The 17,521-nt window shown below is 34.9% G+C and overlaps 1 protein-coding gene across 1 annotated transcript; it reads right to left on the reverse strand.

The window, feature by feature from the left end:
* Positions 1-414: 414 nt before the first annotated feature.
* LOC129256217 (protein canopy homolog 2-like) lies at positions 415-17,140 on the reverse strand. The gene is made up of 6 exons (XM_054894468.2): positions 16,850-17,140; positions 14,979-15,106; positions 14,518-14,633; positions 12,425-12,622; positions 4,107-4,203; positions 415-3,051 (listed from the first exon to the last, which is right to left on the reverse strand). The coding sequence occupies exons 2-6, from the start codon at positions 15,094-15,096 to the stop codon at positions 3,011-3,013; spliced, it is 570 nt and encodes a 189-aa protein (XP_054750443.2). The 5' UTR covers positions 15,097-15,106; positions 16,850-17,140; the 3' UTR covers positions 415-3,010.
* Positions 17,141-17,521: the final 381 nt, after the last annotated feature.

Genomic DNA, 17,521 nt, shown 5'->3' on the forward strand with positions numbered 1-17,521 from the left:
GTATATATAATTTACTTTTGAATTCTGAATCTGTATTGATGTTACTTTACGACTTAATATCCAAAAATGCAAAGAGTCCTGCCATCTTTCTAATCATCACAATGTTATTTCCATTCATCCCATCTTTCTGGTTACATTATACTTATATTGTATATTGCAGTCATCTCTCCACTTGCAACTAAATATTCACAAGTCTTTTACACTCATCCCATTTGCTGTTGATAACTCAACAATCACAATTTGATTTGCACTCAACTAATCTTTCATCATCTATCACCTCTCTTGTCGTAATCATTCCTTTCGATCTTTCTCTCACTTACATTTTCATGGGTTCTTCCTGCCGTCAATCTCTCATTTTCTTTCTTAACAGGTGAAGACAAACACTAAATGACAAAGGAGGAAAACAAATAGAAATAATATTTACTGACCATTTCACATTTATAATATATAATCATTTTACACAATATTCATACTTTACTTCATAACAGTACATTTTCACTTTAAATACTTTCTTGCTGAACAATGACAGCTTTTGGTACAAGCATTGAAAGGCAGTCGTGAAATGATTTTTGCTTCTTTCGTGCACACTAATAAAATGTTATTTTGATAGCCAATGATCAATAGAAATGTTTCTGACATAATAACAGCTTACAATAATTGGTGGGAAAGAGTGTTTATATAATTATCCCCCACACTGCATTTTATATTGAACTTCTAGTTCCCATCTGATGTTAATATAAATTGATCTGATCTGATCATCTTTGCTCCCATATCATACATGAGCCAAGTTTGAACTGGAGTCTCTTTACATGACCTATGACTTTGATACCAGAGGAAAATAATCAGATCATTGTAACTCACACATGCAGACTTGGACCAAATTTGAAGTTGATGTGTCAAACATTTATTATGAAAATGGATACAGGAAAGACAAATGCCCCCAAAACATGCCTCTGTCAACCACCTGTGTTGGGTAGAATCATAAAAAGGAAACAGCTGCATACAACCTTTGAAAACTTTGTGGACTGCACATTTCACTGCAGGTCGAGTACTAACAATTTTTACTAATTTTGCTTGTCAGAATAATTTTTGTACTGGGGAATTTTTCATGAATTAACATTTCACATATTTGAATGAGCTTAGAATATTGTTGTTACTAGTAATCTGACTGTCATAAAAATATCAACTAGGGCTGATAATCACTCCCATAAACAACCCCCAAAACGTTGTCACAGTGATGACACATCTTGCCAAAAGGCAAATCACTCTAGGAGCATATATGAAAAGTGCAGTGCATACACAAATCAAACACAATCAATTGATTTCAATTTGTTTTGGGGATCTCTCCAGTGACAACTTCCACCTAATACCCCATCGATGAGCCACTACATTACCAAATGATATTGATCCCCATAACACTGACTTAATGGAATCAAGAGAGGCACCTTCAAATGAAGGGGGAAATTATTCTTCCCTTTCAAAAAGAAATCTAACAACATTACAAGTATCATCACGAGGCACTTGTTTAAAAATGACAATAATACTAGTAAGCATAGTTACAAAGAGTTAATTCATATCTAAAGATTGGGTAAGGATCCAATGATGTGGATAATATTGAATGATGTGGATAATATTGAACAGTTTCATCAGATTTTGAAGCAGCATGTTTGTTATATATCATCTATAATCTTATCTGATAATACAGAGTAATCCAGGAGAAAAAAATAACTATTTATCATTAGATTTGCCAAAACTGAATAAGGCTTTCAAGAGATAAAATATTTTGGGCAGATTGTATTTGTAAAATTACTTGTGACAAATAACTGACAATATATTAGCTTGTTTCATGCTAAGATAAAGAATCATTTTATCTGGAGAAGTCTTAAAATGAATGTATAATGAATTTGCTAGAATAATAGTTGATGTGGCTGGATATTTATCAGAGTGTTGGCTGTTCTCTGATTAAAAGCCTGTATAATAACATAGATAAAATATGTGCTTCTTAAATTTTCATACCCAGATATCTGACAAAAAAAATACAGATAAATGTTATCTAATGAAGGAAAAGTTTTGGGTCAATAAAGAAAAACAAATTTCAAATGATTTTCCATTTTCTATGCTTGGGAACAGTAAGGCACAAAATGACTTTGAAATTGTAAAGATAGGCACATAGTTCTGTTCATATCTACACTTTAGATCTAGATCCATAGAAATTTAAATGAGTAAGCTTAGTATACGGGTAGAAAATAAATGCATAATACCTGTGATTTACATAAAATTGAATAAAATACAAGTTGGACAGGATTCTGTGAGAGCATGGCTCTTTAAAAACATGAAGGAAATTAAACCAGATCAAGGATGAGAGATTTTTATTGAATTAAGGCCCCAAAACTTACCACACCTGTAACTCAATACATAGAGAGGAACACAAAATTGTAACTCTTCAGTACACTTCTTACCATGGACCTTATGCTAATTCATGTTAGTTACACTTAAATTGCATACTGGAATAACAGAATAAAAAAATAATGCATATCCAACTCTCAAAGAGTCTAATTTAATACCATATCCATAAGTGCACTACACTTGTGTCTTGGTAGGGTTAAGTGAACTTGTCATCCTATCTACAAAATCATGTAAAGCCAAAAGCATGTTAATACATACTTGTAAAGCATTGTGCATCATCTTACGCATTTAACAATATTTTCATTTCATTAAGTCATTGTAGTGCACCCCTTTAATTTCATGTGGAATATTTTGTTAAATCTATACAAATATCTGTTGCTTCCTGAAAAAATACTATCAATGCCATTTGCACTCTCTTATGAAAGTTCTCACACACATTAACGGAATGCTCTTGGCAAATACAATCAATTTTATTCATAAGGTTTACTTTGTGCCCCAAATAAAAGGTATATCTGTATATTCTGATGAACCACTATCAAAACTACTTAAAAACGTTGATCAATAGTTTCCGTTACTTAGCGTACTTAATGAAATGAGCCTGGGGTCATAACTCAGTGTGTGCTGATGATGAACCCTCACAAAGTTCTGTAGAGAAAAAGAAAGACATTAAAATATAAGTGAGCTCAATATCATCCAGGTACATGATCAAAATTATAGTTTTTTTTGTCTCTTCTAAAACAATTTTTTTTTCACGATAACCAATTGCTTTTGATACCACTTTTTAAATAATCAAATTTGAAATGGATTTTTTGAAAATAATTTCAATTGCTAGAGCTTGTCTGCAATTTTGTTAAAGATTCAATAAATATTGGACTCTTATTCTTAACAATTAAATGTTCCAAAAGTGTAGTGATCATGATATAATTTTCCCTTGACCAAATCAATATATGTAATCTTCTTCTGATAATAATGCTAATTTCCCCAAGGTTAACAATCCAGTTCTAAACAAGCTGGTCTCCCAGCAGGCCATGCATACTAGTACAGTTATTATTATTGTTCTCCATATTGATATGCTAAGCACCTTTGAATCTTGACCAAACCTATATACTGGCTTCAAGAGCTAACTATAGTTACTCTAGTCTGCACACTGTAATTCAAACTTTTGCCTAGTCAATTATCTAATTACAGCTCTTTTTTGCCATTTTCTGCTGTTCACTTTGTACAACTCCAACAATTATTTTGTTTTCCAAAATCAAACATCTTTTTTAAAATACTGATATGATTTAGGGAGTATTTTTCATTCTTCTACAATCCTCTTGATGAGATCAGAAACTGATTTGACCATATAATCCATTCAACTGAAGTTATTTGAACCATATCAAAGACATATCAACTTGAGAAATCTTGGTAAATTCCTTAAAAAGAATGCATGATTCCAGTCTTTTGTTTCGGAGTACTGCAGTGACTCGTACACAATAAACATATTCTACTCATTCCAAAAGATGACATCACTTGTTAAACAATAAATACTGTGTGGGATGACATCTTTATCTATTCCAATCAACTTTATCTGAAAAACATGCAACTAATTCTTAATAAACACCAATTACCGTTTGTCAAATATGAGATGGAACCTCAAATGTCACTTTCAAACAAATTTATCAGACTAACGCAATGATCTTGGCACACACTTCACTTACGTGTAACACTGGAGCACAGTCTGGTTTCAATGTCCGTTGACTTTTCCCTGTACAATCGCAGCACTTCATCTTCGTACTCTTCAATAATATTTTCGCACTGGGAGGAAAGGGAGAGTGAAAACATTGAAAAACAATTTCTTACTCAACTACAGAGATGATTTTAAGGAAAACCTCCATCTGGATTCTTGTTGGAAACAATATAATATGAGGGAAAAGAATGAAGTTGTTGCGGCACTAGCCAGCAAATGAAAGTAAATGAGAGAAATGGAAAGTGACAGGTAGGAGGAACCACTCTATTCCCAGGGGAGGATAAACAAGGGGGAAGGGGAGGGTCACAGGAGTGGTACATATTAGCACCAAGTCCTTGAGAATGAACTCACAACAGGAACCACCCTGTCAAGGGCATACACTGAGCTGTAGACATGATATCTTTCACCTTTCTTTAGAAACACAGGCAAGTGATTCAAGCTAGTCCACAAAGAGTCCATGTTTGCCAATAAATTAGAACAATGACACTCTTAGGGGATAGGTAAATTGCACTTCCTAGAAAATGCACACAACATATGGAATCTATATTTTTACACAAATTTAAAGATGCTATTACTCTTTTTCACATATATTCACATTTCCTAATGATACCTTACCATGTATCAATGCTTACTACAGACAGAATACTAATTTTATGTTTGAAATGTGTTTTCTTCAGTGTGTAGTACTTCAGTGAATTTCTTGCTTATCTCTTCCATGTAAATTTCCTTAAAAAATTATATTACACCAAAGTAAGGGTTACACATTAAGAGATTAAAAAGCAAACTTATGGAGAAAAGAGGCAGCGGATTTTCAGACGACAAGGTGGAAAGTATAAGGAGGAGAAAATTTTCATTACAATGTCACTGAATAGATGAATAACGTACGACAATGTCCCTCAGATATGTATTTGATTTCTATGACGGAGAAGAAAACATATTAATTAAAAGAAGCAAAAGTTTCAACTTTTCGTATTTTGTTCCCCCACACATCTATTGGCAGTTTCATCATGTATTCAATCAAGTATTCTCTTCACTGAAGAAATCAACATAGGAGCTTTAACAATACAAACTTGTAAGGTTATAAAAGGAGAGTACATCACATAATGCTGACTTTCTACTTATTCCTGACAAATTTTGGAGGGGAATGACCACAGTTGAAACATTTTGGAACTGTGTGGGCGGTTGATGTCTGCGTTGTTGGTTAAAGTAAATTTCCTTTTCGAAATTAAACACTCGGCATTTGATACGGCAGCATAATACTCTCCATGTGCCCTGCTGCTGACTACAAAAGAAAGATACTTTCTGGGCAATTACTTCTCTAAAAATGATCAATTTCCTTCGGCAATACGATGAGTTTGTTGGAGAAACATTAAGCAACCTTTTCCTCTCCTGTGTTTTCACTGAGGGAGGTGGGTATTTTCAAAGGAACTGTAGAGTCAGGTGTCATTTTGTGGCAGACATGTTTTAGAGCTTGATCAAGACTATTCATTGAGACAGTCATGATTTTATATACTGATAAGCTGTGTTTCTCCAATATATTGTCCTCACTGAATTAATTTTGATGGGAAAATAATCACAACTATTCTTTGGATTTCTCAAAGTTAAAAGTTTACTTTCAGCCCAGTAGTATTCTATATTATTTCTTACCAGACTTAAGCATAAGTCAGGTAGTGTTCTATTTTCTTTGATGCAAAGTTAAAGAACACGATTATAATGATTGCTCATGATTATTGTGCCATTGAGTCTGTAACTTGACTGAAGTTGGAAAAAAAGGAAATCATAAAGCATAGGTATGAACTAGAAAAGTTCAATTGAACAAGGACACTTTTTTCATTTTAAAGAGATCAACTTTCTAATGGTCACTAGCCTCATAAACTACCCAATTAGTGATTTAACCACAATATACACCACCAGGCATCATCATCCATTCCAAACCTACCACAATTGATTATTAAATACGTTCCACAGTTAAAGTGAAATCCATGTCATTTTCACCAAACTGTGCACATAGATACTTTAGCACCTGAATATTCCAAATATGCAAAAATTAACATGAGTCCATGTGCATGATTTTTTGCTATAGAGCTTCACAGTTCACCCAAAAGGATGTTCTTGAGAATTGTGCATTCAAAAGAAAAGGGCACGTTTATACCTCACAAGATCACTACAATGAGTTTAAACCTCTATTAATCTGAAAATTTCATCAAATTTCACTTTAAGATGGAGAATCTATTTATATTGCTATTTGTTTGCTCTTTTAAGTCTAACAGCACCTCTGGCAGTCTTGCCTGCATTACGTGATTCAATATAGCAGCAGTGCTGACTTTGAAAACTACAAAAAAATAATTATTCACAAAAACACCATTCATATGATACAATACTACGTTCATTGACCCTATATGACATTTGACCTTGGTCATGAGACCCAAGACTTGTCAGTGATACTTGATTACCCCTATGTTCACATTTCATAAACTATATCCATAAACTTTGAAAGTTATGACAGCAATTTAATAATTACCTCTAACATGGCCAAAGTTCATTGACCTTAAATGACCTCTGACCTTGGTCATGTGACCTGAAGCTCACACAGGATAATCAGTGATACTTAATTACTCTTATGTCCAAGTTTTATGAATCAGTTCCATAAATTTTCAAAGTTATGATAGTAATTCAACAAATACCCCTAACTTGGCCAAAGCTAATTGACCCTAAATGATCTTTGACCTTAGTCATGTGACTTGAAACTCAGGCAGGATGTTTAGTAACATTTGATTACCCTTATGGTCAAGTTTCATGAACTAGATTCATATACTTTCGAAGTTATGACATTTCAAAAACTTAACATTAGGTTAAGATTTTAATGTTGATTCCCCCAACATGATCTAAGTTCATTGACCCTAAATGACCTTTGACCTTGGTCATGTGACCTGAAACTAAGGTAGGATGTACAGTATCACTTGAATAACCTTGTCCAAGTTTCATGAACTAGGTCCATATACTTTCTAAGTTATGCTTACATTTCAAAACTAAACCTTCAGTTAAGATTTGATGTTGACGCCGTCGCTGCCACCACCGCCATCGGAAAAGCAGCGCCTATAGTCTCACTCTGCTTTGCAGGTGAGACAAAATGGTGTGAAAGATAACAAGAACCCAATCTCAAAAACGTGAAATTTCAATAACAAACTTGAGAAGTACAATAAATGCTGCAATTCATTCAAAACCCATGTTATTTTCACCAAACTTTGCAAAGTTGTAAGGATCCTGCTAAGTGCGAAGGATAGATTCCTTTTGGAAACACCCTCCTCTAAAACCAAGGCTACTCTTGGAGACTGTGTATTTAGCTATGCAGCTCCAAAATTAAGGAACCAACTTCCCCTTAGCGTTAGAATGACCCAGTCTGTTCCTTCTTTCAAAGCATTATTGAAGACATCTGTTTAAGGATGCTTTTAAGTAGATCATCATTTTTAGTTAGTATGAGCAGTAGGAGTATCCAAAGCGCAGTAGAGTATATTTATATAGTGTCTGCGCTATACAAATTTATCATTCTTATATTATGATAAAGTTTTAGAGGAAGGTATACCTAAGAGGTGCAAACATCAAAAGTAGAGATTCATGTGCTTGTTTTCAAACTATCAGCACTTTTATAACAGAAAATGTGCTTTTTAAAAAACCAAAAACGCATTAAATGCTTTGAATCTATGTGAAGAAAAATTCCAAACCACTCTACCATTTATTCAAACTCAGGGTTACTTTTGTCATACTTTGCAGCACTGCAGAGTGAAGTATTTTGATATTGTAGAGGTATTTTAAAAATGTTCCATGGAATAACTCCAGTTTATTAGCTTCATAAAATAACACATTGGATCTGCAGCTAGAGTGCAGATAAAGAGAAAAATCAGCTCATACCTACAGCTGATTAATCACCTGTTCATCCATTGTGACGTCAGCGTGCATAGTGTAAAATATGCGCAGATCATGATGCGCACAAACACAACTATGGAACGTCCTTAAAAGGACATAAGTCACACACCCCTCCCCTGATAATTAACAGAAACCACATAAGTGTTTTTTATTTTTGTGGGGGGGGGGAGATTCCTTTTTGAGCAGCCTTGTGTTGATTCACACTGTGTATACAGCAGTGTTGTGGTCTTTTGTGGCCTCAAGGCCGCAAAATCGTCAAAAGTGCCTTCCACTTTTCATCAAACTAGAGTGAAAACTTTGACTTTGTCTGATTGTTTTTGAAATCAATTTGTCTGTAGACTCCCTGACAATTTGATTTCAAAACAATCCGAAAACCTGAGGCAAAGTAAAAAAATCTAGTCGTCCTCAAAGGGTTAATAATATGGTTAATTGGGTAAGTGGTTATGTATGAGTGGGTGTAATGGTCTATATGAGTGCACTGTACTGTATATGTATATGCAATGTATACCAGTATGTATATGAGCATCAGTGTATGTTTTTTATGGAGGTGAAGAAAAATAATACATAACCAAAGCAAAGAGCATCACTGGGCAAAGAAATGACAGTTATTAAGGTTTTTTATGAAATCTGTGGCAGTTGCCACCAAATAACATCACAATATTTGGCCATGGCTGGCCTTTTCCTGGATCTCCGGCCTCGGCCGTCCTTGTATTGGAATATTTGGCCTCGGTCTGGCCTCGACCCTTCTGGCCTTGGCCTTGTCCTCAGGTGATTTGGTCTTGGACAAGCCAGCCCAGACACAACACTGGTATACAGGCATGGATTCAGGGTTGGGGGCAATGGAGGTACATGCCCCCCCCCCCCTTTTGGGGGACCTTTTATTGGAAATACAGTGCTTTGACCATTTTATCTTTTTTAGAGACTAAAGGTCAGGTAATTTTTACTTGTCAGTCAGAATTGCCCCCCCCCACATTTCTGGTAAATCCTGGAACTAGATGGTTCCATGATATTTGTTCCAGCGAGAATTGCTCTGCTGCAAATTCCACACATTAATAAAATAACCAACTTCAACCCTGGATTTAACACTATACCCTATTATAAACATAATCCTAACATAAACCCTATTGCAAGTTTGCAACCCTAACTCTATAGAGTACCGAAGTGATGTCACAAAAAACTTTTCTAGCATTTCTGCGTTTTTGATACCATATTTTGGTAGAGCATGAGGAAATACACCCACTACATAAATTTGGTGGGAATCGGTCCTAGGGGCCTTAATGATCTCATGAACAGGGTTCCCACAGATATTTGAAAACAGAATTCAATACTTTTCCATGAATAAATTGCTGCTTTCCATGACTTCCCCTGATGTCCCGGGAGTTATGTAATTTTGGGATGTCACAAAACTGGGAAAAATGGGAATCATGAACACCAATTATAATAGCATAGTATGAGAGTTGCGAGACACGACAAACTGGAAAGCTGCCATGGCCAAGAGAGGTAAATGCAATTCCATGATTTTTCCATGACTTTTCACAAATTTTACAAATTCCCTGACTTTCCATGACCACAAGTTTTTCCAGGATTTTCCATGACTGTGGGAACCATGATGAATACATAATTAGCCCCATTGAAGTCAGTGTATTATTGGCCTGGTTCTAAATGTTAGGAACCAGGCTAATAATACATTGACTTTGATGGAGCTAATTACATATACATGAGGTCATATCTTGGGGCCCATGGACCGATTCCCACCAAATTTGGGTTATGGGGGTTTGTCATCATGCTCTACCAAAATATGGTATAACAAGAGTGTCGCTAAGGCGAGCACATAATACGACCTCATATCATTTGACCTTTTGACCCCTAGATGACCTTTGACCCCTTTCTTATCATAGGTCGCATGCGGTATTACCCAAGGATCACATGTACCAAGTATTAACATAATTGATGAAAAAATAAAGAAATGAGAGCAAGTTGAACAAAAACTTTTACATTTTCGAACGGACCAACAGGAAAAGTGCTAACTGGTCTCTGCCGAAATTTGTTCAGGCGAGACAAAACCATGCAAGACTTTCTGAGGAAAACAACCAGAAGATGTGAATTAGTGTGTTTAGAAAAATAATTCGAGGTAGAAAATTAATATCAATAAGAATTTACATTGTACCTGACTTGCTTCATAGTACTAAATAGTTCCTAGTAGTAGTAATACAGATTTCTAAAACAACAGTTTTATTACAGGATGAACTTGCTCAAAATTTGACACCATGTACAGTGATTTCAAATAATTACACTATGAGAAATTTCCCGGGTGCAATGTTTTTTGGTCCAAAACTAATTGCTCTATTTCTGATTTACTTTCTTTGGAACTTGTTTACATTTCCCACATACAAAACTAAAACCAATGGCCTTAAAGTAATGATTTACAGACATGTGTTTCTGCATTAAAGAATCATCTGAAAAGTTTCTACTTTGTAGGTATGATACCCTCTCTCATTATAAGTAATAAATATTTAGGGTAATTCCATATGTATAATGATTTATTCATATTACAGTTGAAGGTGCAATTACTACTAACTTCCACATGATGAGCTCTAAATAATTATGAGTATCCCATCAACATTATCATGTGAGCACAATAATGTAGTAAACAAGTTGTGCTTTACAAACAATTCTTTTAAAGTCAGAACAATATTTTGATTTCAATGAATAAATGTGTCAAAATATGTTGGCTGCACTATTTGGACAGCAATAATAGGATAGTGAATTTAATTTCTAAATCTGAGGTATTTGGATGAAACAAGTGGAATGCCTCTGGCGGTCTCACCTGCATCACGCGATTCAATATAGCAGCAGTGCTGACTTTGAAAAGTACTATCAAATAATTATTCACAAAAAACACCATTCATATAATGATACAATACTACGTTCATTGACATTTGACCTTGATCATGTGACCTACTAAAACTTGTCAGTGAAACTTGATTACCCCTATATCCACATTTTATACACTATATCTATAAATTTTAAAGTTATGACAGCAATCTAATAATTACCTCTAAAATAGCCAAAGTTCAATGACTTTAAATGACTTTGGTCATGTGACCTGAAACTCGGACGAAATGTTCAAAGATACTTAATTACTCTTATGTCCAAGTTTCATGAATCAGATCCATAAACTTTCAAATCTATGATGGTAATTCAACAGATACCCCCCACATGGCCAAAGTTCATTGACCTTGGTCATGTGACCTGAAATTCGCACAGGAAGTTCAGTGATACTTGATTACTCTTATGTCCACATTTTATGAACTAGACCAATAAACTTTCAAAGTTATGATGGTAATTCAACAGATACCCCCAATTTGGCCAAAGTTCATTGACCCTAAATGACCTTTGACCTTGGTCATGTGACGTGAAACTGCAGCAGGATGTTCAGTAATACTTGATTAACCTTATGTCCAAGTTTCATGAACTAGGTCCATATATGATGACAGTTATGATGACATTTCAAAAACTTAACCTTAGGTTAAGATTTTGATGTTGATTACCCAACATGGTCTAAGTTCATTGACCCTAAATGACCTTTGACCTTGGTCATATGACCTGAAACTCAGGCAGGACGTTTAGTAATACTTGATTAACCTTATGGCCAAGTTTCATTTACTAGGTCCATATACTTCCTAAGTTATGCTGTCATTTCAAAAACTTAACCTTGGGTTAATATTTGGTGTTGACGCCTCCGCCGCCGTCGGAAAAGCGGCGCTTATAGTCTCACTCTGCTATGCAGGTGAGACAAAAACTGTTTGTCCTTTGTGTACCTGTGCAATAGTGGGACCAACATTATTCATAAAAGAAATATTTGGATAGCAATAATTTTGACGTAAGAGACAAAAATCATGGATCAATTACTCATAATACATTATGTCCAGGGGAGTGTTTCATGAAAGGACTTGTCGGACGTTTTATCCGACAGTTACCATAGTAACAGTGCCTCTCAGCCAATCAGAATCAAGGAAAGATGTCAGATCTGACATCTTGTCGGACAAAATTGTTGATGAAACGCTCCCCAGGAGTCAATTTACTCCTTTACATGATTAGACGTATTACAATGCCTTTGGAATATTTTCTCGGTCATCCAAAAATTTGAGATAAAAATTAAGAACCCCTGTGTAATTTACAATTAGGTGATTGATTTAATGATGGTTTGAGATATCAGGGAAAACAGTGAAACAAAAAGCAAAAAATATTTAGTTTGAAAGGCCTCTACAATTTTTGAACATCTGTGAAATTAGGCTTGTGATAAAGCACATGTGCTTGTCTGTGTCTACACAACTTCTAATCTAAATACGGGGCACAACTTACAGCTACTTTCAGAATTTTTCCTGTGACGACGTTGATAGATACATTTGTAAGTTCCATATCCTCCCCATTCCTTGCCTGGTATCTGACATAGGTTTTCTCATTGGTTTCTGGATCTATCCTTTCAGCATAGTCGGTCATTTTATCACAGACATTCTCCATCACCTCTGTAAGATGGGCCTCAGATCCAGCATATGGTATCTGTAAAGCACAAAAGGAGGGGGGGGGGGTGTTATTTCTTTTATATTTTTACATGCAAACTAGTACTATCACATAAGAGAAACTTTTGGAATTGGTACAATGTGAGCTCAGGCATATAGCAAACAGGTCTTTGGGGGACAGGATCACAATCTTGCAAAAACAGCAAAAGCTGTAATTTTTTAAGGCTTTAGAATACATTACATAATCTAAGAATAAATTGTCATTGGTATTCACTTTATTTTTGCTTTTATGCTCATTTTCAATAAAAAAAATAAAACATGCAATCAGATTGAAGATAAAGTTGTAGGGCGATGAGGGTGTTGAGTATCTTTCAGAAAATGTGCTAAAATTTCACTTTTCAGTTACAAAAATTTACTTCTGAACATATGACTTTTTCAAACATTTATCATGAATCTATTTCTTATCAGTTTTATTCATTGGGAATACAATTTAGGTAAACAATAAAATGTCTGTTTAAAAAGGTGGATTATCCATAAGCAAGAATTAAAAAAAATCACAATCTTGTGTTGCTTTCCTGAGATGTGCTCATGTCAAACAACTACAATTTAATGTTAGCAGCATAACATCATCTGAAATCTCCTTACATCGACCTTTCAATCAAGTAAATAAATATTTTTAATTTTCTTTGTAGTTTACAACCAAATCACATCACTATCCAGGAAAGGGTATTTCATGCAAAGGTGTGAAATGTGAATTTTCAGAAAGTTTTTTGGGTTTTAATCCCATAAGGTCAAATGGCTTACAAAATAGCAAAATTATTTTAATTATTATTATTAAAGGACAAGTCCAACCCAACAAAAAGTTGATTTGAATAAAAAGAGAAAAATCCAACAAGCATAACACTGAAAATTTCATCAAAATCGGATGTACAATAAGAAAGTTATGACATTTTAAAGTTACGCTTAATTTCACAAAACAGTTATATTCACATCCTGGTTGATATGCAAATGAGGAGACTGATGACATAATCCACTCACTATTTCTTTTGTATTTTATTACATGAATTATTAGATATTCTAATTTTCTACTCATAGTCAAGTGAAACAGCGATTAATTCCTCCCTGAACATGTGGAATTACCATTGATTAATATTATATGCTTCAGTAAGTTGGTTCTTTTTGTCAAATCTGTAAAAAATGAAATATTGTATAATTCAAACAATAAAAAACAAAAGAAAAAGTGAGTGAGGGACATCATCATCTGTCTCATTTGCATGTCACTGAGTTGTGCATATCACTGTTTTGTGAAAAGTAAGCGAAACTTTAAAATGTCATAACTTTCTTATTTTACATCCGATTTTGATTAATTTTTCAGCATTATGCTTTGATTTTTCTCTATTTATTCAAATCAACATGGGGTGGACTTGACCTTTAAGTCTTGTTTAATACAGGGAAGCCTCATCAGTGATGCACACTGTTCTCCCAGAGGGCCCTGTAAACTATTTTAGTGTTGTTAAAATAGCAATTAACTGATTGACTTGGCCCTATTACATATTTCACATGATTGTTAGGGAAGGAGAATAAACATCTATTAATAAATTATACCCTTTCTCCCACACTATAAAAGATTGACTTAAAAAGAAATAAAGCTTACAAAGCTTCAAAGATGACCAAATATATTGCATCAACCTCATGGAAGTGACACTTCTGTCAAACTTTCAACATAAGAGCTAATTAAGAGGTGTTTTAAAAATTGGCATTCAATTCTCAATCATTACAAGCCTCAATGAATTAGAAAACTAAGAAATGCCACAAATACATATTCTGTAAATGAAAATCATTTGTACTTTAATTCACTCAGAAACTAGATTTGGCTTAAATACTGGGTGCAAGAGAAAACTTCTTTTATTTGTTGAATTAAAAATGTGAAATGACCTTGGTCTGTTTCTGTTTTCCTGTGGGGTCAATCCTGAAACTTCCAACAGTAATGGTCTGACGAGGGTCCTCTTGACTAATAGCATACTCCACTTCACTGATCAGCGCTCGGCAGGCTACAGTTCAAACACACAAATTAATATGTTAATAAGAATTAAAAATGAAAAAAAAAAAACAGGAAAATTCCAATATTGATAATTAATCTTTATTATTGACAATGACACAGCTTTGTACTTGAGGTTACAACAGTGTTGAGGTCATGTTTTTCATAACAGAAAATGTTTTCTGATTTTCAATAAAAGGTGTGAACATAATATTTCCTTTATTCAAATGATTTTTGTATTTGTTTATTGGTCATATTCTCTAATGGTGGAATACATTTTGAAAATTAACAAGAAATAAATAGATTTTCAGCCTGTTGCCCCTATTCCAATAAAAATATCAGGACTCAGTCTTCTTACCTCCACAATATACATTAGAATCTATCTCTCTTCCTGCTTGAACACTGGAGTAAAATGCTAGTACAAAATAGGTCAAGATGGTAGCTTTAAGAGGACAAATCCAATACATCTTGTTCATTTACAGGCATCTGAAGACAAAAGAATAATCAACGATTCAATCTAATCATCTGAATGTTACACTTACACCTGAATTTAAAAGCATTGGAAACACCATCTTTTCAAACATACTTCCTTGTGCTAAGCCATAAGCTGATTTTTGAAGCACCAACAACCTAGTAAGCAATGATATTTACAATGTCTTATACATTTTTTTTTTATTGGGAATTCCCCTTCTCAACATCCCTTTTTTCCCTCTCTGTGCAAGCATATAGGCACCAGTTTGGCCATTTTATGCATTGAAGAGATCATCACTGATCTATTCATCATTTTTTTTAGGATCAACCACCTTGAATTATGATATTCTATGGACCGGGAAAAGGAATATCCATGGAATCAGATGGGGGCATAATTACCATGTTTTGAATAATTTGAGGGGTGTTTTAAAGTACACTTGTGGTACCTCTGTGTTGTGAAAATCTGGTGTAATGATCCTGGGCTGCGCGCTTTGTGTGCAGCCCCTGGGTTAGACATGCCTAAGGTTTTCCAGGTACTCCACAGGTGGAGAGTAGATGTCGAGGTCCTGCCTAGCCAGGAGTCTCCTCGAGTAAAAATCATTCATGAAAATTATACTTTTGAAAATAACCCTCTCTGACTCTTAATTACAAGCAGAAGCTTGTTTTCAATAAATTTTTTCGAAAAAAGGAGTTTTCCTTTTGAATATTGATGCTTTGATGATACCATAATTGGCCTCCAAATTCAGTGGTCACGAAAATCTGTGCAATTACATATGGCAACGTAAACAGCACTTGGCGAGTTAAATCCCATCTTTTAAGCATTAATTCTAAAAAAATGTATATTTTATTTAATACTAACTTAATATCTATCTTGAAAAAGATCAAGATCTATTCCAATGTTTTTAAAAATTAAGTGATTGGTCATTTAGCCTACATTGATATGTTTAGGGCTTGATCACTTATAGGGAAAGTTGAAATAATGGGGTAAAAGTTTAATTTAGACCTGGCTCAGCTCCATGGAGAGTAAGCTCACTTTACTCTTTAGTGAATGATTTTTACTCTCTAGGAGCTTCCTGGCTAGTCTTGCCTCGCTCAAACAATTAAGGGGAAGATCGGACACTTTGGCGATTTTTTGAAACACTCGATTTCGCAAAATGGGGAAGGGCGCCCAACAGCGTTCATTTGCACATCAGCACTCGGCTGTGTATAAAACATATCGGGAAAATGAGAGAGGGGATTTTGGAGGGCACAAGCCTGAAGCCAAGGGCAACACATGTGGATAATCCCATCTTTTTCTTTCTCAGATACCTCAAGTAACGCTGTGCCAGGCCAGGGCGCTCTTCTCCTTCCCGAGCGTTTCATTGCGCGCATGACTATGTACTGTTCAGTCTTCCCCTCACTTGTTAGGCATGGTGTGTCACATTTTCAGCAGTTGGGGAAACAGCGAAAAAGACTCAATAAGCCGGGAGGCAAGGCAGCGTTACTGCCAGTACTGGCCTTTGCGACATTACTCGGATGCGGTCCCTGTACATTCTCAATTGTAAACAAGTTTATTCGTTCACATTACAACTACAAGTACATTCACAGTACCGGTACCGGTAAAAATAAAAAGTGACAATCATCAGTTCGCAAATTTCACAAAATGAATGATTGAATTCAAATAACTTTGCATTCCAAGAAACACAATGAATTTAGATCCATGCATTAAGGCATAGATTGCAGAATGGGGCAAGACTTTCATATGAAAACTCCACTTACCAACACAAAAAGGTGGAGTTTTCTTGTCGATCGATGTGATGACCTCTTCTGCTGCCGGTCAGTTCGGTCGATATACGTATATCATGGTACAAGTTTTTAGTCTTTAATTCAAGCTCTTGCATATACCCTTGCGCAGCACAGAATTAAAAGAAAGGGCCTTTACCAGTCTATCGTACTTCCCACCAATGATCTTCGTCCACGCTGATTAATAAGACGAGACCATATAGAGATATATTACTATTATGGACGACGGAGTATTAAATTTTCATATTTACGAAATAACAGTAGGCCCTAGATCTATATAAAAATAATATTGATTCAGTGGCGTACATGGGTGGGGGTGGGGACACCCCCGAAAAAAAAAACAGAAAGAAAAGGACAGGAAAAATAAGTAATATTCACAAAATTAGATTATATTCAAAAAACGCGAAAAAACGTCAAAACAACTCGGGACTTTTGAGAAAATGTTGCCTCCCATGCCATATTCTATGACTTATTACGCCATTGCATTAATTCATTTGCATAATTCCAAAAAAATATCAGCTACTGCATGTGCCAATTTATATCAAAGATTTTCTTCTACATTAATTGTGCGTGAAATCTAATGATAAAAATATTCCACATATAGGCCTACTGGGATGGGGGGGGGGGGTGCTATGCATGCATATACCT

Source organism: Lytechinus pictus, chromosome 3 (assembly GCF_037042905.1).
Source record: "Lytechinus pictus isolate F3 Inbred chromosome 3, Lp3.0, whole genome shotgun sequence".
Taxonomy (NCBI): domain Eukaryota; kingdom Metazoa; phylum Echinodermata; class Echinoidea; order Temnopleuroida; family Toxopneustidae; genus Lytechinus; species Lytechinus pictus.

Excerpts from the sequence above, each read along its gene's own strand:
- LOC129256217 (XM_054894468.2), bottom strand. The coding sequence starts at position 15,096 with ATGAACAAGATGTATTGGATTTGTCCTCTTAAAGCTACCATCTTGACC. Across the intron at positions 14,634-14,978 it reads TTCTAATGTATATTGTGGAG|CCTGCCGAGCGCTGATCAGT; the intron begins GTAAGAAGACTG and ends TTTGAACTGTAG. Across the intron at positions 12,623-14,517 it reads GAAAACAGAAACAGACCAAG|ATACCATATGCTGGATCTGA; the intron begins GTCATTTCACAT and ends TGTGCTTTACAG.